At 36.0% G+C, this 23,746-nt stretch overlaps 2 protein-coding genes across 3 annotated transcripts; one reads left to right on the top strand and one right to left on the bottom strand.

Annotated features, from left to right (window-relative positions):
- The first annotated feature begins 1,424 nt into the window (after nt 1–1,424).
- LOC115954628 (elicitor-responsive protein 3-like) lies at nt 1,425–6,459 on the top strand. Its single transcript, XM_031072539.1, has 5 exons — nt 1,425–1,542; nt 4,671–4,736; nt 5,038–5,164; nt 5,550–5,664; nt 6,131–6,459. Exons 1-5 carry the CDS (start codon nt 1,476–1,478, stop codon nt 6,362–6,364), a joined length of 609 nt encoding a protein of 202 aa, XP_030928399.1. The 5' UTR covers nt 1,425–1,475; the 3' UTR covers nt 6,365–6,459.
- Nucleotides 6,460–8,328: 1,869 nt separating this feature from the next.
- LOC115954582 lies at nt 8,329–16,610 on the bottom strand. Of its 2 annotated transcripts, none has more exons than XR_004083925.1 (3): nt 16,428–16,610; nt 9,086–9,269; nt 8,329–8,735 (listed from the first exon to the last, which is right to left on the bottom strand). XR_004083925.1 is itself a non-coding variant. In XM_031072477.1 (3 exons), the coding sequence occupies exons 1-3, from the start codon at nt 13,927–13,929 to the stop codon at nt 8,581–8,583; spliced, it is 423 nt and encodes a 140-aa protein (XP_030928337.1). In that variant the 5' UTR covers nt 13,930–14,051; the 3' UTR covers nt 8,329–8,580. The 2 variants fall into 2 exon arrangements, 1 of the variants encoding a protein (XP_030928337.1); XM_031072477.1 differs by lacking the exon at nt 16,428–16,610 and adding an exon at nt 13,846–14,051.
- Between the last annotated feature and the right edge of the window lie 7,136 nt (nt 16,611–23,746).

The following is a 23,746-nucleotide window of genomic DNA, read 5'->3' as shown; positions in this document are numbered from 1 at the left end:
TTGCATTGTAACTCCCAATATTTATTTTAGAAACTCTCACCTTGACATAATAGATATATTATTTATGTGAATAAATGTGTTATAATTCCCGTTAATCTTAAATAAATCCTATAAGTCTATATAAACCCATTTACAGCGTCCCTCAAACAACAATATAAAAACAAGAACAGTAGTGAATTCAATAGGTTATAATTTGTGTTTAAGCACGGAAACATTAATTCAATTGTAGTGAAGATAAAATTATCTTACTTTTTTTTCTTTTTTTTTTAGAGTGAAAAGTGTAAATATTATTAATGCAAGCAAGTCAAATCAGCTTGTACAAAGGACTGAATGCGTGGTGGAACATCCTCCATCCATATTAAAAAATCTGGTATGCTAATAGCATATCTAGTTAGACTATGCGCTACAAATTTGTCTTCTCTTTTAGTATGAGAGTAAGGCAATTTTTCAAATCTTTGGGAAAATAACTTCACATCCTCTAGTAGCAGACCTGTTGGAGATAATGGTTGTTCAACCTCTCTCAAAGCTTTTATAACAGTGAGGGAGTCCCCCTCAAGGATAGCCCGCCCCACACCCATCTCACTAGTGAAGTCCAAAGCTGAGTATAAATGAGTTATTTGGTACCAAAATTAGGAAAAGTAAATTGCACATATGTGATATGACGCGAAATTAAATAATAATTTGAAATTAATTTGAATTCTAATTGTATTTCAACTTTAATTTAATAAATATATATATATATATATATATATATATATATATATATATATATATATATATATATATATGATAGCACGATTTGGGGCTAAAAAGGAAAGATATGGGCACATATGCATGACGTTGCATTAAATGGAAAGAATGTGTGTAAGTTGATTAGTGATCAATAAGGTATTTCTTTAAAAAAAAAGTGATCAATAAGGTAATAATACTCAATTTCTATCTTCTTTCTTTCTCTCTAGAGATGACATTTGTATTGTTCTTAATATGTCATTAAAATATATTCCATCAATTACAACTTGTTATTTTTTTTCCCTTAAAAAATGGAAAAAATCATGAACATGGCACATTGTAAATCATATGCAAAGAGAAATGATTTCTTTAGATCCTAGTATCCTATCCTATCACTTTTTTTTTTTTTTTGGATAGACATCCTATCACTTTTTCTTTTCTTTTTTTTCCTTTTTTGAGAATCAGATATCCTAGCACTTAATTAATACATAAATTCCTTTTTAAAAATTACAATATGTAAATTACTTTTATACCCTTGAAAATTGGAGAGAATGTGAACCGGCTTGAAAATTTACTAGCCAGCATGCCCGTGCGTTTAGATTCCTGGGATAGTCAGTACTGTCAACGTGTAGAAGACAAGTACTACTATCAGTTACGAACACAAACACTCCCACAGACACAGAGAGAGAGAGAGTAATCTTCTGACTATTGCTTTTCAATTTCCCAGGTGAGTGATCTCTCCAAACATGCCACAAGGAACGCTTGAAGTTCTTCTCGTTACTGCCAAAGACCTCAACAACACCGATTTTTTCTGTAATCCTCTTCCTCTCTCTCTCTACATATATCATTGCTGTTTGCTTTCTGTTGTTTCATTATATATAGCTGTGGATATCGATCTGAATTCTGCTTCTGATATATACATATATATTGCATATATTCTTTCTTGTTATCTTTATTTTTTTATCCGATTGTTTCTGATAGTGAATCAAAGTCTAGACAATCATAATATAGCGGTTGTTGATCTTAATCTAGATCTTTTACTCTATTCTTATCTTATTTGGAGAAACTTCTACACTGACTGAGGATTTTTTTATTATTATTATTATATAGATCAAAAATGATTATTATTATGGCTAAATCAGATTTTCCCTTAGAGCTCTATGTTTGGAGGAAGGGGGATGAGCATTTGGAATCCCTCGCTAATATTATCATTTGATTGGTAAATGTAAAATCTTTCATTATAATCGGTCCTCCTTAGTTTCTTTTTCTTTTTCCTTTTCTTTTTAATCTCTTTTATATTGGTATTAGAACCTCCTTTCTTCTTCTTGTGTGTGTGTTTATTTCTCCAAAAAAAAAAAAAAAACTCTTTTATAATTCGAATATACTTATGTGCATATCAAAACTCTATTTTTAAAATTAATTTTATTTCTTATGTTCTCTTTCAAAAATAATAATGTGCACCATTTTAGGATTACATATTTCATTTCATTATAATTCATATTATGTCATTAGTATGTAGGGATGCTAACAAAATTAAATTTAGAATGAATTTATATTTGAGTTAATTATTTAGTGATAACTTTTTAAAAAGAATTTGAGTTAGTTTCAAATGGGTTAGAGTAATTCTATGGATTGAAATAGCTTTAAATAAGTGTAAATTAGTTTTAAATTGTACCGATAGAGATACAAACTTTGAATGAATTTGAAATATAATTTAAGACACTCGACCAAAAATTAGAATGGATTAGCTTTTATTTTTATTATTTTTTACCATGTAATTAATGAGAATGAGAATGAAGGAGTAGGTGGATGTCTTATAGGTGTAAACCCCAAAGCCACCCTAAAATTAGTACTCTTAATGAATTTGCTTAGTCCTTTTGTCCAGCTTACACTTTAATAAAATTATATAAATAGACACATAAGATTATTATTTTAATATGAGGTGATAATCAATTGCCACTTGATGGGATTAATATTTATGTTGTAGTGTTCACAAGTGAAGTTAGTGTGATTAATTAAGTAATGTGTGGCGCTTGGATTGTTAAGAAAAAAATGCTTTCATTTAAGAGAGAGACTAACTGAAATGCCACAAGTCATTTGTTAGAATGCTCACACATGAAGGGAGAGATTTGTTGTAACGTTCACGTGTTAAGCACATGATTGATTAAGTATGGAATTGTCACATTAGAGACAAATGACAAATTAATTGTTAATATAACATAATTGGGTTCAAATCTTAGGTTTAAGCTATTGAGTCAAGTGGTATTTTTATATGTTATATTAACTCTTAATTATGATTTCCCAATGTGTTATTAATCGTTTACCAAAAATGTGTAATTTCTCAAATAATTTACACATATATACTATCCATCAATTTTATATATACGCTAGCACATTTACAAGGTTAGATGAGTGTTGAGGTGTATATTAAAGGTTTAGGAGTGATTTGTTAATTTTATTTGAACACGGGTCACATTTTATTTGAGTCATTTTTTTTGTTAAATAAGCTCGAGTTTACTCATGAGTTACTTGATTAATTTATTTTTTCCTAAAATGTAATAAATATCATAATAAAAAAATTTACGCCTTAAATCATCTATGCTAATAAGAAATAATTAATAAATTATAGTTGAGATTATATTATATAACTTAATTATATATGATGATTTTTGTTTAAGAACTTATAAAAATTAAATTCACAAACCTTGTATTTTTAAAAATTATATATAATTAATACTAATATATAGACTATTTATGTTATCAATAAATTATAAAATATAATTAAATATGTTATTTAATTATTTACAAATTTATATAATTCCTTTTCAAATATATGTTATATCATTGAGCTGAAGTACGGTTTCATTTCATCTTTATTTGAGTGGATTACTGCTTTAAGTGGTCTTCTTTTTTCTTCTTTGATGAATTTTCTAGATTTTGCAGTTTTGTATGGCATTTTGTTTTCCTTTGTACACTCCAGGTAACTATTTTTGATGTACCTTTATTTTGTATTTTTCAATAAAGTTTCATTTACCTATTATAAAAATAATATTTATATATATATATATATATAATACATTCTCAAATTAACATCATACTCACAAGTTTATTTATGAATATATTATTACATTTGAACTTGTCTTATTTAATGGTTGAGTCTAACATGTTTGGGGTTCAATAAGTAATGCCAAATACAGTTGCTTCTCTTCTTTTTGCATGGAGGAATTAGTTGGGAAAATTTTCTTCAAATATTAAGAATATGTTCCTGGCTTGTCTTATGTGGTTAATCTAGCGAGAATGCAATTCCCAAATTCCCATACATTTGAAAATATTAAGAGACCTGTAGAGAAGTCTTTGACTTTGTTTGGGTGGTCTCGTACTTGGAGTTTTACGCATTATATTTCCATATTTGATTTCATAATTTCTGTTAGCTCATCTCTTTATTATTTTGTTTGTATTTGCTTCAAGTGTAGTGGGTTTACTATAATAAATGCATTGTACTTTTCTAATTAATAAAACTTCTACTGCTTATTAAAAAAATGGTTGAGTCTAAAATATAGCTGAGACTTGTTTATTAGATAAATAAACATAAACAAATTTTTTTTCTTATATGGGTCTAAATTATTCATAAACAACTAACTTTGATAATTTATAGTCCTACTTGACACAAACACATGGAGAGAGAGAAGCCACATTATATTTCACTTGGCAACAGCTATGCAACTGTAATAAGTAGGGTAGAATTTCATACAAGCCATTCTAATCAATTGATTTTAAATGTTTGGATCTCTATTAGTATTTTTTTTTTTTTAAGGTTGGACCTTGATGTGTTGACAAAGACAATGTTTGTGATAATTAAACATGATTTTATTCCTTGTGAATTTGAATGGAAATCAAAGAATTGATGTAAATTATGTGATGGATTAAGTGTTGATGAGCAGCCAAGATGGATCCCTTTGTCATTCTAACTTGCCGGACTCAGGAACAGAGAAGCACTGTATCATCAGGTACTTTTCTAGCCATCTTTTATACTGGATTAGTTGTTTACCTTTATTTTTGGGCATGAAACTCGCTTTTAGAATATAGATATACTGTAAACTAAGCAATCTTGTTCAAAGTAGAGCAGTTTGTCAATAAATTCACTGGTACACTTTTTAACCTTTTTTTTTTTTTTTTTTTTTGAGAAGAAAGGTACACTTTTTTACTTGATTATGTTCAAGTAGGATATATAATTAGACACCGTAGTGTCGTCAAGCAAATATCATGTTGTCTTTTATAATTTATGAACCTAATAAATGGTACATACAGGTCAAGGATCTGAACCACAATGGAACGAGAACTTCGTTTTCACAATCAGTGACGGTGCCTCAGAACTCAATCTGAAGATAATGGACAAAGATACTTTCACTAAGGATGATTTTGTAGGAGAAGCTACGTGAGTTATCATTCTTTCAACGTGTACCTTTTTTTTTTTTAATAGAATACCGTGTATATTTAAGTATATATATTGTTTTTATGTTTTGTACAGTATTAGGAAAAAACAATTCTTGATATAATTCTTCATTTTTTTTTTTTTTTTGGATAAGTAAGATTGAGATCATTACAAATATATGCCTAAAAGAATCAATAATCTTTTCCACTCCAACTTCCAAACTGCAGTCTAAATAACAGTTAGATTTCATGTAGTTTACATTAATAGGAAGATAAGCTTGACCTTCGTAGAGTACTTATGTCAAACATACATTAGATACTTATATATAATATAGCTTTATTACTTATAAAAATAAATAAATAAATAATTTTGCTTCATCACCCTGCAGCATTCCTTTAGAGCCAGTGTTCATGGAAGGAAGTCTCCGGCCAACTGCATACAGTGTTGTCAAGGACGGAGAATATTGTGGAGAAATCAGAGTTGGCCTGACTTTCACCCCCGAGGTTTCTCTTATTTTGTATTTCTTTATAACTTTATTATCAGTCACCTGTTTAACTCTAGCTCTTGCTTAATTGAATTTAGATATTTTAGAAGGGACCATGCTACAAGATTAATATGTCCACAATTTTTTTCGTAATTTTTTTTACTAGTTGAATCGTTGATAGAATTAATGGTAAGCTTTGGAGCAATATCACCTAGTGTCCTGAACTTATGACAATATTATGTCCTAGACTTATTGATGTTACTATTAGACTACCCAAGGTATAATTGCACTAGATAACGAAAATTTAAGATAAGGCAATAGGAGCTTATTTAAACTTATGTATTGAGAGAGAGAGAGAGAGAGAGAGAGAGAGAGAGCAATGTAATCTACATTTATTCATTGTTGTCACTTTGAACAACACATAACTGAAATCTCATGTGTGCATTGTTAATGCCCAAGACTCATACCTCCATTACTTGTTGCAGAGCGAGAGTTGTCAAGGACAGCGGTACTGTGAAGAGGAGGTGAACTATGGTGGATGGAAGGAACCATCAAGGGAAGAGGAGACCTATGGTGAATGGAGAGAATCCTCAATGGAGGTGAAATACGGTGGATGGAAAGAATCATCAAGAGAAGAGAAAAGCTATGGTGGATGGAAAGAATCATCAAGGGAAGAGGAGAGTTATGGGGGATGGAAAGAATCCACTTTCCAGGATTGACCTTCCTACCATTTTGCTAGTTTTTATAATACCTTATGTTTTGCAGTGTGACTGTGTGAGGTTTGTTTAAATTGAACCGGCTGATGATGGAATGAACAAAGAATGCCCAGTTTTAAATTATCAATAATTCCTTTATGTTGTACTGTGTCGTTGTGCCATATCTGGTTTTGCTTCAAGTTGTTCATTCAAACCAAGTGTTTGTATGGAAAGAGTCATCTTACTAGGAGTCACTTTGAGCTTTGTTGGTCCATGATTAATTTGCTTTTTGAATCTATTGCTCACTAGTTACCTGATGTTTAAATGAACAAAAATAAGCCCTGAGAAATTCCATTCTGTTGTGTGGTAGATAGTGCTACTAAAATTCCTATCTTAATTTAGTTTTGATTTTCCGGGAATGGGAGGAAGTTTATTCTTTGTCAAAAAAGAAGTGAAGAGTCATATTGTCTAATGCAAATAGAAGTTGGAGCCCTATATATAGGGTTTACTATTAAAGAGTTTGGTGGTTTTTAGTTCAAGGACCTTCTCCAGTATACAGGCTTTACTATTAGGACTTTATTTTGGTCCCAGAGTCCTCACAGGAAGCGGAGAGGACTCATAGGAAAATATGGGTGTAATTTGAGTGTTTGTCTATTGTTTGAGTGTAAAGAGAGTTCTAACGGTATATTATGGTTATGAGGTTTGTGAACGTTCTTTGTGAGAATTTGTGCTCTATTTGTGAGTTTTGATTGAGAATAGTTGTAATCAGTATTGTTGATAGTGGATTTTGGTTGGTGTTGTCCTCGAATGTAAGCTTAGAGTTAGCCGAATCATATTAAATATTATCGTCCTGTATGAATGTTCTATTTTATTATTTATGTAAATGCACTTCCACTAATCCCAAATTCTAATAAATTGGTATCAGAGCTCAATGTTGATCTTATTGTGGTTTGAGAATGTATTTTTTTGCACTAGTTTGAAATTGGTTCAAGATAGAAGCGATGATGTGTGCACAAGTTAAGTTTGGCTTTAGATGTGAAAACGATGATAACTTGTTCAAGAAAAGTTTGCTTGGCTTAAAGTGGAGTTCCTTAAAAAAAAAAAAAAAAGGAAATTGCTTGATGGAATTTGAGTCCATAAGGATATTTGTTTCAGTTTGACTCAAATTCCAATTCTAATTTTACTTGAATTTTCTTGGCAGGGAAGGAAGTTTATTCTTCATTAAATAAAAAGGCTAGATAACTTAATTCAGAAATTTTAATATATTGTATGTATTATATTGTTAGAAAATAATCAAATCATTTTAAGAAAGGTTTAAAACTAACACTTATAAGTCTCATTTACTATTTTCATTTTTCACTTAACAAAAAAGCAAATCTTCCAATTTTTCTGAGCATCGCATAGGTATACAACTAGTTAGTGATAACATTTAGAGCCTTCAACCAAGTAGAACCTACATTTTTTGGATAAGAGAATATAAAATCCACGCTTCAGTGATAAGCAATTACATGCATTTATGGGTTGTTATCAACTCTAACCTTATTCTCCATTTTTTTTTTTTTTTTTTTCTTTCTTTCTTTATTCATGAAACTATACTAAAATGTTCAACCATTTATACTATACCCTAACCATAATCCCATAAAATAAGAAAAGGGAGGATCCAGACTTTTGGATTTCAAACTTCAAAAGCACTTTTACAGTATCAATTTAAGAAAATGCTAGGACTTTTACAACTTGCTTATGTGACAAGTTATGAATGGTGGAGTAAAAGTGGTAGGTCCATCACCCACAACTTGCCATGTGAACAAGTTGTAATAAGAGTTATGGTCCTAGCATTACTCATCAACTTCCCCAGCAAAAGTGGCACCCACTGGACAATCATCACTAGTGATGGGCTTTAGGAAGAAAATTTTTCTTCCACTAAATAACTAACAACTTCTCCAAAAGAAACAATAAAAACCTGGTAACTAAAATTCATTTTGTGCGTATATCACAAATGGAAATTAGGGTGCAAACTAGCTAATACTAACTACATAAACCAAAATTATCAATTTAAGTTGATTAAAAACCCCAAAGCAAAGGATATAAAGGTTTAAACATCTACAACAAAGGTAAATTCAAAAAAGGTGGAGTTTAAAAATGAGTTCCATCTTTATGCAGACAAAGAAAGTTAATAGGTTTCACTTTTTGACTTATTAGTACAGCTTAAAACTGTTTTAGGAGTCAGGTGCTGGCTTTAATTAGTTAGCAGAAACCAGGTCACTGCTCTCTAAATTGGCTACCTGCTCCACTTCTAGCATAGCTTGATGAGGCAGGGAATCAGCTTTGGTGCTCTCTCCCAAATCAATGCTGCCCTTAGGACCAGTGCTCTGCCCCAAGTCAATGATTTCCTTACCTAGAGGAGATATAGAAGTTCATAAGAGAAGAGAACATATAGTTATAAATGAGAGCATGTCTCTTCGAAGCAATGAATACCGACTTTACAAAGTCATGTTTTATACAAATCATTAACTCGTTAATATGTATCACATGATCCTCATCTCATTAGCATCTTCGATGTTGTTTGAAAGGTAATTTTGATGACAAGAATGAAACTTTTGTGATGATCTTTAAAAATTCATAGTAGTTGAATGAATTGAAATATAAATCTAAATATTCTTCCCTATAGATTATCCCTGAGAGAGAGAGAGAGAGAGAGAGAACAAAAAGTACAGTTTTCAGTTATTATGAGGTTCAGAACTTTACCCTGATCAACAACTGGCAACTTTGAGCTCTGACCTGGCAAACGCTTCCTCCAAGCTGAGAGGACTTCACTCCTTTTGATAGCCAACGACCTTGAGCTTTGGCCTGACAAACGTTTCCCCCTAGCTTTTTTGATAAGCAAATGTGTCCTCCTAGCATTTTTGACAATTTTCTTGGCTTTCAATTTCTACAGGGTCACAGACATGAAAAAAGAAAAAAAGGGATATTATTAAAGTCTCAACATCTAGCATAAAACGCATAGAAAAATGCATAGAGGAGGACCTTAATATATAAACGGCAAAATGACAGGAGGAACTAGTTTTACTTTAAGCAGCACACCATCTAGTTGAGGAAACCAATAGGAGGAACATGCCAATCAAGTAAAATTACTTTTCAGAAATATTATGAATGGGAATACATGGTGAAAGTTCTGGAAGTTAAAGCCTCCAGAACAATCAAGTTCAGACATTGGTAAAAACCAATAATTGGCTAGTGAGAAACATCCGCTCTTTCTACAAGAAGAGCCATAACACTTACCTGGAAATTCAAGAGATCAACTGAACCTAAAAAACCCTAAAAGAATGACTAAGTTAATGGCTTTGCCTTCCTTCAAATTGCCTCCAATATGAAATATGTTAGGGGCATGAGAACACCCCAAGATGGCAGATGGCCTTATCATTCTGGAAAACTTGATACCCATTACGAAAGAAAATGCTGGAAAAAGGGAAAGTGGATCTCAGTCTTGATTACCTAGTAATTGGGAGAGCAGCATACCTGTCCTAGGCACAATTTTTTTTTTTTTTTTTTTTTTGGGCCGGGGTGGGGGTGGGGGGAACAAAAATACGTGAAAAAGCAAAATTTCTCAAGACACTAAGCAATGAATGAAAAAAGAAGAGATAAAATGTTAATAATCAGGCCTGCTAAGTTCAAATATTCAAAAGAGTATATTGATCACTACATTCAGTATTCATGTTGTATGAAAAGTCTATTGGAAGTTTGGAGGGAGAGGAGAATAGAGGATAAGGAGGAGAAATTGAGGAGAGTGGAGGAGAGGGGAGAATTATGATTAAACTTACTCCTTATTTGAATGTTTTAAAAATTAAGTGGAAGGGGAATAGATATCCTTCCCCTTTGTTTGGACATTTTAAAAAATTTAGTTGGGGGAGTAGAGGGGAGGGGAATGATCATATAATTTGACCATTATTATCCTCATTTTCTAATTTTAAAGAAATAGATATAAATTTACATCATAAGGGCAAAATTGACAATTTAAACATTTTTTATATAAGTGGAACCCCTCCCCTCTCCTCTCCCTCCAACTTCCCCCAAATTGAGGGAATTAAAAATAAAGGGTTTGAAGGGGTAAGATACCCCTCAAACCCTTGCCCCTCCCCCTCTAAAAAAATCCTAACATGGTTCATTAAACCATTCTCATTGTTCTCTCTCTACACCCCTCCTCCGCCTCCATCCAAACACACTCTAAGGCATAGGAGGTGTTATAAACATCAATCTGAGAAAAAGGAAAGCTACTTGTGGATTCTTTCATCATATACCACCTCTCTCTCTTAGTATCCCTCATTTGAACCATGACAACAACAACAATGCCAGGGTCCCAAATTTTTAGGGGTTAGCTACAGATCCTCAACAGATTAGTCAGGGTCAACTACATATATTCCTCATTTGCACTAAAAGAAAAAAAAATACTTAAAGTTACACTAAGTGTCTAAGAATGATTCAGTATTTTGCAAAGATAATTTAGTTGACCAAAATTTGTTCCACGCATGAAACATCCAGTTTTTAATGCATAGACCAAAGTGGGAATCTATTCCAACACTTGAACCATAATGATGCAATGAACTAGGGCTAGTTTCCCTTTTTTAAAAGTTACAAAATCAGAACAAGAAGAACAAGCAACAGAACAATCCCATAGACAAGAACAAAACAAAAGAGACCACTAATAGTTTCATCCTATCCTCATGAAAGACTTTGTTGCCTGCAATGTGAGATGGCACACATCCTTCAAAATAATTCTGAAAACTTGACAAAACCATAGACCCTGAAGCTTTTATTTACAGGTCTTGATGTCGTTGATGGTTGCTTGCTGCTAAATCCCATGTACACTTAGTACAGCTACTACAAATATCTTTACTACTAGTTAAGACCAGTATTCTTTGAGAGTCACTTTGTTTGAGAAAAAACAATGTTTCTCACATATACATTATGTTTTATGCCTTTAAGCCAAGAAAAAGGTAAATATCCAATAGCATATATATTCATGACCAACATGTGGAAATTCTCAAAAGGCGGATTAGGCTAAGCAAGATGTTGTAATGAGAACATCAATCAGTAGTTCTCAACATCTAGCAAGTACCTTCTCCAACAAAAAGAATTAAATTAATAATGACTTTATTGCCTTTATCATCAAATGGTCAAAACTGGGTTTTCTCTTATGCACTTTGTAACAAGATTGGGTCATACAGGGTGTTAAACAACTAACTTGAGTACTTACTTTAAGGGTTATAGGTGCATTTATCCTTAGTGGCACAATTATAATACTTGGGGTTATACCTTCATAGTTACCTTACAAAAAGTACAAAGAAGATTTCCTATCCTAGTAGAAGGGTAGAGAAAGCAAAGACAGAAGAATGTTTATATCAAGCACTAGCAGCTATTCATTTAAAAATATAATAGATGCATAGCCTACCTCAGTTCCCACAAGTCTAACTAGGTCAAGTTTTGTATTACATCTTGCTCCACTTCGGTTAGAGAATGACCTAGAACCAGCTAACTAAAAAAACTTAGCCTAAAATGTTCGATTGTAGGCTGTTTATTGATCAAACCTTAGCCTAATTTTTTTCCATATGTATACAATTTGGGCTCTAGAAGTTAAAGCAATGCATTTGAAAAAATGTAGATTTCCATAGAAAAGCATGTGATACAATTTGTAGAAATATTGCTAACCACAATGTCAAGATCCTTCTTACATTATTTCTTTATTTCTTTTGTAGCAAGGCTACTACATCAAGCTAACAACTGATAGTGGAAAAAACAAACAGAAGCAGGACACATCATAGATAATAATTTTGTGGCCTTGAACATCTCACCCAAAAAAAAAAAAATCGTTATGCATTCATTATATGATTAATAAGCATGCTCCCATAATGCACATAATCATAAAAATGCCATCATAGATGTCATAAACACCCATGCACAAGGAAGCACATCACCAATAAACACAGATAAAAAGACCTAAATAGTATGAAAACATAGAAATGACCCTCCTAATAGATATTCCATTCAATTTTTATAAAAAGAATTTCTCCGTTAGAGTTACGACAAATTCATAACAAAAAGGTTCCATCACTTTTTTTTCTTCAGTATATCTTCAAATATACATTACTCCAGTGAGCCCATGTTAGGTCACACATGGACATTTCACCAGGCTTAATAGAAATATGTCATACACTGCTCTGGAAGTGTCCAATTCAGTTACTTCTAGAAAATCCGATGCAAGTAAGCAATTTCAATCATATGTCTTCAAGGAAACAATATTCCATCTCATTTACGAGATTACAAACACAAAACTACATAAATTACAATGCATTTTATTAAATGCAGAATTCAACAACAGGAAAATGTGACCACCTGGAAGAATCCAAATGAAGTATATTAATGTTCATAAATACACTGACCCAAAGTGTAGCAATAAGCAGCAAGTGGTGTTTCGGATATTTTATATGTTCATAATTTGCTTGCCATCCTCCTAACTGATAAGATTACCACTTTATTTAAAAAAGGAATATTAGTAATAATATAGAAAATTCTTTCCTTTCATCTACTCATCTACCAAACAAGGGAAGTTAAGATTTACTTTCGATCCATCCACTTTTCCTTCCCTCTTACCAAACACTTACGATAGAAAATCAACTTCTTGCCTTTTTTTCCATCCTCCCCATTTCTTACTTCCTTCCACCTTTTCATTATTTTTATTTTTTATTTTTTAAAAGGAGACTGTTAGTGTCTGCAATTTGAACTGGTCAGATCAGGTAATAAATACCAATGGAGACAGGAAAATCTTCTACCATTTAGGTTGGCTGAAGGGGCAAGCATTTCCATCATAAGGCCTACAATTCAGTATATCTTCATCCCATTATTACCAAAATCAAAATGCTAAGACAAAGCACTGTAGATCCTCATCTGATGCTACCAGCCACTTACTTCACAGTTCAGAGACTCAAATTACAGTATTTCCAGGGACTTGTTGACAAATGGTATTCCACTTGAGACAAGGGGCCACTCTAGAACATTGCTGTCAGTATCAGAATGGAGACCATCTAGGCTGGTAAAATGATCACCTTTCCTACCAAGATCTATAAGGGAAGACTGGTCAATAAGGATATCCTCACAATATTTATTTCCAATTTCCATTGACAAAGATATACCTAAGGAGGATTATGAATTCTCTGGTCTAATTATCAAATCCTAGTCTGCTTCCATCAATCCAAAAAGATTCGGTTCAAATTCATTGAAAAACAACCAACTTCAGTACCCCTAAATTCAACAAATCAATGCAAGCATAACTTATTAGGCAACAAAATCTCCACAAAATTATATCGGCTTAATCAATCTACCACTAAAAATTAAAATTTTATCATAAAATGCAGGTAAAAATAATGATTATATTGGACTCATAGGGATGAAATCCCCACCCAGAAATTAAAAGATCAAAATAGACAGATGATGATGCATGGGTGTTCAATTACCGAGAGTTTAGATCTGTCTTTTTGGACTTCATTCTTCAAAATGTAGCCGGTAGGAATTACAACCGATGATTTCTGATCTGCCATATAGGATAATTTCAATGGCACTGAAAATGTTCTTCCTTTCACTTCCTCTCTGTTTGAGAAGCACTTCAACCCTAAGTCTATGATGAAAATGAGGCATTAAAAGGCAACGCTTGAGAAAGAAAGATGCCTTTAACACCACGTGTTGACATTCTCTCCACGTGTTCATTAATGTAGTCACAAAATGTGCATGGAAATGAAGAGAATTGACTCTTGCTAGTTCCTTATTTCTTTCCGTTACAAGGTTTTATCTTCTTCCTCTTCATTTTTTTTTCTTTTTTTCATTTTTAAATAGCAAATACAGATGAAAAAAAAAAAAAAAAAAAAAAAAATTATACAAAATCAAGGTCTCAAAAGGAAGAATGTAATCTAACTCAAAGCAAATCACTGAAATAAAAATAAAATAAAATAAGTCAACTCAGCAAACCAATAATCAGCTTGATTAGCTTACCCACAAGAATGGCTCGAAAAGAAGGCAATCCTCTTTATAATCATAGATAAGATAGGAAGCATTCATAGCAGCCAGGCAGATATCCCAAGGGGAAGTGAAGGAACCTTTAAAATAGGATCAATAAATCACTAAAAGATAAGAATTAATAATCATGAAGTTCGATAGGAACCTTAAACCCCATGCCCCGAACTTGGGCTACAAACAAACTACTAATCTGACCCTCCTCCTCTCTTTTCTGGACTTGTCATATGCTAAACATAACTATCTTGAACTTCTTGCACATTGATATGGTAAACTGAAGCACATCATGCTACATCTCAAACAGCCTGATACAACTATTCAAATGATACCTACCTACGAGGTTGATAAAGAATGTTGTAATATCTTAATCTTGAATTAATCCAGAAACCTAGTTTTGCCCCCATACAATAGACTAGCCTAGAGAAATGTTTGGTTAATCTCTTTAAGATCATGATCTCCAAGGAGGGAAACAGGGATGATTAATTTCCTCTACCGTTGCAGAACATTATAGTGATTTTGGTATAAAAAAGGATGGAATGCAGAGTAGTCAGGGCAGCAGCCTTGAAAACCCCCAACTGAGTAGCAGCCCTTCTAACTTTTCCAGCCCAAAAGAATGCCTTCTTTATTCATGGGAGAAAAAAGTTAAAGCCTGAATCACACGTTCAAAGATTCAAGCCAGAACAGAAACATGCACCTTATAAACATATCCCTACAAACAAAAACAAAAACTCATGCCTTTCTTATCATCATCCAAGACACTGTAAGCCATCAAACAGTAGTAGCATGAAAGAAATGACTTTTTTGATGGCCACATTGAAAATATAAGATACTTGATCTCCAAGATCAATATAACTCTACATTTTCAGAAGATCATCAATTAAGGTAGTGACAGTTGCCTTCACAGCTCTACTCTCAACTGTTGGTTCAAACATTTAAAACATTCAGAAGCCTTATTTAAACCGATTCATCCTCTCTCTGATTCTTTCAAAGGTTTTGCCAATCCACACTATAAGAGAGCCATGGCACTCTGGATTGAAGTCTGATCAAATGAAAAATTAAACCATAACAAACTGTTCTTCAGGAGATGACATTGAACCAGCATACATCCATTCTCAAGGACTAACTTGGGTGTATTGATTTGATCCCAATCTCACATCTTCAACCATAGGCAGTGACTAAGCAGAAAAAGGAGCTGAAGATAAGTACATCAAAACCTATGACCTGGGGCAGAGAAACATTAATAGTGGAGGATATTATTTGTTATCATTAACACTGTCGAAGCAATGGAGGCTTGGAGATTTAATCTTAACAAAGAGGCTAGGTGGGTTATCACAACTCATCCTTTTGGATATCATATAGAAACACATACATGCCTTCCGATTTCAAGCTCGCGTCAATTAAATCACAACTTCTTAAGCCTCAATTAGGATCTCTAGAAGAATGCAAGAAATTCATCCATTGTTAAGCACTTTCCTTTCCTTTTCTGCATTCTTTCCAAGATCCACAACAACAAATTAGTCCCCAAAAAAAAAATACTACGGATCTTTAACAGATTAGTCAATTCATCCATTCAATTCTATCTAAAGTCATACTCTCTGTTACTTCCTTAATTGACATCCTTTTTAACTACTACTAATGTTATTTTTGGTCTTCCTCTACCTTTGTTCGTTCTCTCAACTTGAATCAACTCACTCTTTCTTGCCGCTACATTAATTGCTCTCCTCTTTCCACATTTGTTTCTAAAAGTGCAAATACCAAACAAAAAGCTACAGAGTAAGCCATTGATTGATACAAGGAATTACTCTTTATACAAATACATTCACCTTAAAATAACAAAGATTCTATAATTTTCACTATGCATAGACCAAAAACAGTAACTTCAATAAATGGTTCATTAAATATATATATATATATATATATATTGCAAATTAAGAAGTCAAAGGCAAACAAACAGCAATTCAATTTTCTTTTCTATCCCAACTGTTTTTTCGACAATGAATTAAACTAAATATTGATGCATATTACTAACTCTGCCATTGAAGCGTTAAAAATGTGGATTCAGAATCTTCCTCCGACGCTGGAAGCAGCACATTGGAACTTTCCAGAAGGATATCCAAATGGCACGTGCCATTCCGTTGTTGCAGAAATGAAAGGCCCTAGCATAGCAGAGAAAATTGCAAAGAGATTGGAATATATAGCTATAGGATTTCAATTTTCGACAAAACAAAATTTTGTTTGTTTAACGGGAAAATGTGAACACCGTCAATAATCAATATTGTGGAGAAATAGAAACCTTCGATACGACGTCGATTCCAATTCTTCAAAAAGCTAAAACGCCGTCGTTTGGAGGATCGCTCACATATTTTTCTCCGTTTAAATTTCTTTGAAACGGCGGCGGAGTTTTTGCTTGGGTCCTTACCTTGCGGACCAAGAAAATAAATGTTTTAACTATATCATCAAACGACAGTCGTTTTTATTTATTGAAAACAACAACTGCCCATTATAAAAACCTTGTCCAAAGACTCCGAGTCTCCGATCCATATTCCTTAGATTTCTTCTATGACCATAACAAAATCTCATAAGTCATAACATTTATTTGTCACAGGAAGCTAATATGTCAGTCGTCAAAAAGAAATGAAATAAAATAGATTATACATAGTCACCACAACTTAGATGTTGTGCAACTAAACTTTTCTCAACTCGTTAAATATTATACATTGAAGACCCTCTTATCTTGTTAAATTTTAGGAATTCCATGTCAAATATATTTGATTAGGGCAAAACATGGGTATGTACATTAGATTTCCTTAAACCTGGCTAAATTGGACTCGGACCAGATAACCTTCTTGAATCCAAAGAGAAAATATGGGTATTGGTGAGGATTTTTTGACCCATAAAAAAAGGGTCAACTCAAACCTGATCTATTGAAATGTAAAGTCGAGTTGACTCCCAAGTCACATAGGTTGACCTTTTATCAAAGTGAATTTTTGTTTTCGATACTTGATATAGAGATTTGGCCATCACTGCCACCTTCCATCATTACCATCCCTAAATTCTACAAAACTACTAAACTCATTCCCAACTCAATTGATAATCTGTTCATGGCCAGTTGATGACAAATCATTCCCTCTACAATCTTATGTGTATTCAGGCAAATACACACATGCTCAACGTTATATGAATAATGTTTTTGTTTATTTGTTCTTTTATTTGTATTAAATAGAGGAAAAAAAACAATATCATTAGGTTCTTTTTTTGTGAAATTTTATATGAGAGAGAGAGAGATATCGGGTTGATCAAATCCTAAAAAGACTAGGTAGATATTATGGATTTTACTACTCATTTAGGAGAACTTATTTCTAACCCGAACTTGATTTGGCTCAAATCAAACCAGACCAAAGTCAAATCCAATCGACCCAACCTGTTTGCCAAGTCTAACCTCCACGATTAAACTATCACTTCGAAACAATAGCATACCTTTTCTAACTTTGAAACGACTATCTCTTTCTAACTTGACGACTACAAACCTTAGTGAAACAAAACTACCTAATTCCATTCTAAAATCTTGAAAACAATAGTGGTGTTTTAGAATACTATGATTTTATTTTGAAGAGTTTTGACCTCATATCCAGTGAGTTATATGACTCTAAAGGTCGTTAATGAGCTGGCCCGGCCCATTTTTACTTGGCCCAGGGGCACAATGGGCTAGGCAAAATGGGCTATTAACTAGTTAACGAGCCAGGTCGGGCTGGGCCGAAAGAGAAAACCCCAGCCCACGACCCTGCCCATGGGCAATGCCCATTTTGTCTAAAATGGGCTAGGCTACTAGGTTGGGCCTAATGGGCTACCAATGGGATTGTGTTAGCATATTATTTTATTATTTTTATAAAGAAAGAATTATTTTGGCAAAAATGCAAAACTGACCCTCTAACTTTCACTTTTTTTCATTTCAGTCCTCTAACTTTCAATTTTTGTCAATTCAAAGCTCCATTAATGCTTCTGTTGCTATTGCCATTAAACCCACTTAATGACGCCATTTTTTTTTAATTCGGAATTAAAAGAAAAATTTGGTGGAAAAAAAAATATTAAGGGTTTTCTTCTCTACCTTCTCTTCTCCAACGACCTGAGCTTTCGTTCACGTTCACGCACAAACTACAAAGCCCACGGAGATCTCATCTAGCACTAGCACACAAGCTTCTTCTTCCTTCTTCAATGGCAATAGAGAGAGATAGATAATATTAGGTGTGGGGCTAGAGAATTTGTGATCTCGGCCTACTTTCCATTAGGGCCCAAGGCCCGCGCGAGGAGAATTATTGCCGAGGACATGCAACGAAAGTCCAGATGGCCTAGAGATGCAGCCGAGGATGACCCTATCCTCGGCATTCCAAGGCCTAGGAGGGAAGAACAACACGTCATTAAAGGTAACCCCCAAAGCGCTCCCAGAAGGAAAGGCGAGTGGAATAGGACTCACGCGGGGGGTACCGTGAGGGAGCGGTTCAAGGAAAAGACGTCATCTCCGCATTGAATGCGCCAAAAAACGTTCTGGTCACATTGATAGGAAAAGACCCCTAAACAGTGTGGTTTCGGTTATTGCAACTAACAGAAAGTGGGGGAAGGCAGCTGATGGGACAAGCACTCGACTAGTCACCTGCCTTATCAACACATGGAAGGTCAGGATCAACTGAGAGGGGCTATATAATGTAAGAATTCATGCGCCAAGGGGGGGACTCTGAAAAAAAAAACCAGAGAGAGTTTGGAAAAACTGAGAAGACTCTGGAAAAATAAGGGAGACTCTGGAAAAATGATGGGAACCAAAGGTAAAGGGAATAAGAAGAACATGAAGCACATCGGACGAGGTCTAATGACCGGAGCCGCTCAGACCATGCCAAAGAGAAAGTCTTCTTGGACAAACTCAGTTCACCTCTGTGCGACTGCCATGACTACCCTGACTAACCACTGTTCGGTGACCAAGGCCTAGCCTTTTAGCCCACTCTCTACAAATGTATTGTTTGGGCATTTTAACGTTCGAACCCAATAAGCCAATTTGGGGTCGCTACAAATTGAGTCCTTACAATTGGCGCTGTTTGTGGGGAAGGCTTGTGCGTTGGCACAGGCGGCGGTTAGTCATGGAAGTGTAGCCCCTGTCAACGAGGATCCCTCGAGAGAAATAACTTTGGCAGAAGTGCAAGCTATGTGAAAGCCCCTCTATTGTTTCCAGTAGTGCGCGGTGGTTGCCTTAACGCAGCTCCCACTCGGGGCTACACTTCGAAGTGCTAGTGGCACGAGTAGTTCTAGGGGCTTCCAACATCAAGTCAATGCCCCACACCTTTGTCAAGGGGCTAATCCCCAAGGGATCATCAAAAAGAAAGTTTTGGACAGAACCAAGATCTTGCATGATTCTCAGACTCAAACCTATGGGGAAACCAACTACTTTAAGAAAAAATATAAGTTTTGGACAGAATCAAGGTCTTGCATGGTTTTCGAACTCAAACCTATGGAGAAACTAACTACTTTAAGAAAAAATATAAGTTTTGGACAGAACTAAGGTCTTGCATGGTTCTCGGACTCAAACCTATGAGGAAACCAACTACTTTAAGAAAAAATATAAGTTTTGGACAGAACCAAGGTCTTGCATGGTCCTCGGACTTAAACCTATGGGGAAACCAACTACTTCAAGAAACTATAAGTTTTGGACAGAACCAAGGTCTTGCATGGTCCTCGGACTCAAATCTATGGGGAAACCAACTACTTCAAGAAACTATAAGTTTTGGATAGAACCAAGGTCTTGCATGGTCCTCGAACTCAAACCTATAGGGAAACCAACTACTTTAAAAAAAAATATAAGTTTCGGACAGAATCAAGGTCTTGCATAGTCCTCGGACTCAAACCTATAGGGAAATCAACTACTTTAAAAAAATTATAAGTTTTGGACAGAAACAAGGTCTTGCATGGTCCTCGGACTCAAACCTATGGGAAAACCAACTACTTTAAGAAAAAATACAAGTTTTGGACAGAATCAGGGTCTTGCATGGTCCTTGGACTCAAATCTATGGGGAAACCAACTACTTTAAGAAAAATACAAGTTTTGGACAGAACCAGTGTCTTGCATGGTCGTCGGACTCAAACCTATGGGGAAACCAACTACTTTAAGAAAATCTAAGTTTTTGACAGAACCAGGATCTTGCATAGTCCTCGGACTCAAACCTATGGGGAAACCAACTACTTCAAGAAAATATAGGTACTAGACATGGCCTAAGAGATCGCTCGGCACCTCGGATGATGCCTTTAGCTCCCTTGAAGTATGTCTAGACACAAATTCAACGCCCCATGGGCGTGAGTAAATTAGAATTCTGGGATGTGATCCCAAATATATCATATGTACAACCATTCGTACATGTTAAGATAACTAGTTCAAAAACCATGAGATTCGCAGCAATAATAAATATCAGTAAGGGCAACGAATATATAATTTAGAGGAAAAAGGAAGAAAGGAATTTCATACATATGGTCAAAGAGTTGAATTACAAGTAAATTCCAAGGTCCTCAAAACAAAAAGGAAACTAATTAACAGCTAAACTAGAAACTAATATAAAAACTAGCTAGGGCCTCTACTTCTTCAATTTTGTTTTGGCCACTTCTTGAAGGGGCTGAGCAGGATTAGCCTTGGGACCCGAAAAAACATCCCCTTCCTGGGGAGGCCGAACAGGATTAGCCTTAAGGCCCTCAGAGACATTAACAAGGGGAATGGCCTGAAGGGGCTGAACCAAAAGGGCCGGCTTCTCGGCATCAGAGATTTGAGCACTGACTATAGACTTGGCAGCCTCCTGTAGCATCTCAGGATTCAAACCTCCAACTGTTTCTGTCGCCTCATGAAGCTCTCCTCCCTTAGTCGACTCGTCAGGAGTGAGAATAAGCTGAACAGTTTCTGGCTGAGCAGCCTCAGTCTCCTTTGGAGCGCTCACAGTCTCGGAGCTGGTGGATGCGGTCTCACGGATGGCTGGAGGATAGTACACATTCTTCGCCTTCCACAGGTCGGACGAAGCCTCTACCCCAGCTCGTTTGAGGGCTTCATCCCAGACCTAGGAGCAGTATAGCCTGCATACCCCAGGGATTTGAGCTTTAAGGGTGGCCTGGGTTTCAGCCACCCCTGCATCGTAAGCCTCTTCCTCGGCCTTGTCCCTGGAAGTCTCGACCTTAGTCTTGACAAACTTAGCCTCTGTCTTGACCCTCACGGTTTCGTCCCTGTCAAATTCCACCACACCCTTAGCATTCTCTGCCTCAATCAGTTTCTTCTTTAAATTAGTGATCTGCTCCTTAGCGATCACTAATTGCTCATCGGCAGTAAGTAAGCGTCTCGTCTGGTCCTCGGCCTGTTTTTGGGCACCGTCCAGGCCTACCACAACACTATCCCTGGCCTTGGTCATCTCCTTTAAGTCCTCCCTAGCCTTTGCGAGGTCGGCCTCTGAATTTTTAAAGGTTTGCATGGCCTCTAGACGCTTGTTACGCTCAAGTTCTGCAGATTTACTCTACCCTTTAGCCTCGCTCTCCAGCCTATAGGTGGCCTGAACAGCCTGCCAATGGAAACAAACACATTATGAATGAAAATCTATAAGCAAAGGTTGACAGAGTCATAAGTATTAGGAGCCTTACCATGCCCAGGTACCTCTTCATGCTGAGGAAAACCTCCTGCATCCTCATATTCTTCAACTCGGCCATGTCAGTGGGGAGCAGTAGGGTCCTCTCCAGTGCGTCGGCCACATAGGCACCTTCGCCATCTCGAAAGCTCCTCATGGATGCATCTTCCATCAGAGGCTCCCCGTGGAGCATTGGGGCGGGAAGCCAAGCATTGGGTGCGGACTGGACATCGACCTCTTTCTCCTGGCCTTGATGTCCAATCTTTAACTGTTTCGGAGCTTTCGGGGCTTCATCCTCCTCTCGAGGAGAGTGGGACTTCCCCCCGTCCATTGGCTCCTTACCCTTGGAACTCCTCTTCCTCTTTGGGTTAGAGGGCTCAGGCCGAGGAGGCAGAATGGATTGGGGAGGGGCGGGAAGTTTGGGTCGGGGAGATTGTGACTGCGACCGGAAAGGGGAAGACCTGGTCTGAACAGGCTAGGGTTGTGGAAGGGGAGTTGGAACATTGGATTGCGACCTTCCCTATGCACCCCTCCCCGGCTGGCCCTTAAGCAGGTCGAACAAGCTGGTCAGAGGATTTCTCTTAACACCCATTTCCGCCCGAGAGGATGTTCCCACTGACAACAGTTCCGCTTCGAACAAGTCAGGGTCACCTATGTCACCGGAAAGATCCTCGGATGGGTCAGCTTGGTCAAATACCCCGAACCCTTCTTCAGACATACCTAAATCACCCTCATCCTCCGCTACTTGGTGAGACGGGGAAGAGCCCGCCAACGGAATGCCCTCCGGGACAGGAGATCCTCCAAAGATCAAAAACCCGTTCTCGACTACGGTGATTTTCTGAAGCCGAGGATCGTTGGCTCTAATCACGTGCTTCGGGGCGGCAAATGACTTCTGGATAGGATCGCACCCTATGATTTTGTGAGCGACTTTGACTTGACCATCCTCGTCGTTTACAAAAACCGTCGCCTGGAAAACAGTCTCTAAATCCACCCGGTTGACCAGATGAAAGTGTCGGTGAAAGGCGTGTGGATCTGCAAAAAAAAAAAAAAAGGCATGTTCATAGTTAGAAACCGAACTACACAAAATTAAGATAGCGCAAAAGACTGGCCCCCTCCTACTCTCTACATCCCACCTGGTTCTCCCTCCACAATTGGGCAAGGAAGGCCATCGTGCCACTCCCCAAATACAATAAGAAAGTCCTTGTTCAATCCTTTGTTGGACTCGGGGAGACACTGGGTTAGCCGAACCCTATCATCTCTCGTCTTCATGTAGCAGGATTTGCCCCTCAAATGTTGGAGGTTGTAGCACCAATTTACGTCGTGATGGGTTAGTCTTAGCCCCATTTTCTCGTTTAAAGCATCCACACAATCCAGAATTCTAAACACATTAGCGACGCACTGGGTGGGGGCTAGTCGGAAATGCCTAAGGTAACTCCTTATTACCGGCCCCATAGGGATTCTCATACCCCCCTCAATGAAGGCGAGAAGGGGAATTACCACCTCGCCCGTCCTTCTCTTAAGATGCCACTTCCCCTCCTTACAGTACCTCAAACTTACGTTAGGGGTATCCTATAGTCGGCAATGAACTTTTCTATCGCCTCTTCGGTCTCAACCAACTTTTTCAATTTAACCATCTCTAGGAACTACTAAACAGACTCAAAGGATGACGGGAGAAGGAGAGGAACAAGATAAAAATAAATCCAGAAGAGAAAAA

Source organism: Quercus lobata, chromosome 8, assembly GCF_001633185.2.
Source record: "Quercus lobata isolate SW786 chromosome 8, ValleyOak3.0 Primary Assembly, whole genome shotgun sequence".
Taxonomy (NCBI): domain Eukaryota; kingdom Viridiplantae; phylum Streptophyta; class Magnoliopsida; order Fagales; family Fagaceae; genus Quercus; species Quercus lobata.
This window is presented reverse-complemented; position numbering and strand designations above follow the sequence as displayed.

What these genes read in the sequence shown, in the direction of transcription:
- LOC115954628 (XM_031072539.1), top strand. Translation starts at nt 1,476, where the DNA reads ATGCCACAAGGAACGCTTGAAGTTCTTCTCGTTACTGCCAAAGACCTC. An exon ending in GAGAAGCACTGTATCATCAG is followed by an intron (nt 4,737 to 5,037) that starts GTACTTTTCTAG and finishes TGGTACATACAG; the next exon opens with GTCAAGGATCTGAACCACAA. An exon ending in GCCTGACTTTCACCCCCGAG is followed by an intron (nt 5,665 to 6,130) that starts GTTTCTCTTATT and finishes TACTTGTTGCAG; the next exon opens with AGCGAGAGTTGTCAAGGACA.
- LOC115954582 (XM_031072477.1), bottom strand. Translation starts at nt 13,929, where the DNA reads ATGGCAGATCAGAAATCATCGGTTGTAATTCCTACCGGCTACATTTTG. An exon ending in AAGACAGATCTAAACTCTCG is followed by an intron (nt 9,270 to 13,845) that starts GTAATTGAACAC and finishes GTGACCCTGTAG; the next exon opens with AAATTGAAAGCCAAGAAAAT. An exon ending in GTTGCCAGTTGTTGATCAGG is followed by an intron (nt 8,736 to 9,085) that starts GTAAAGTTCTGA and finishes TATCTCCTCTAG; the next exon opens with GTAAGGAAATCATTGACTTG.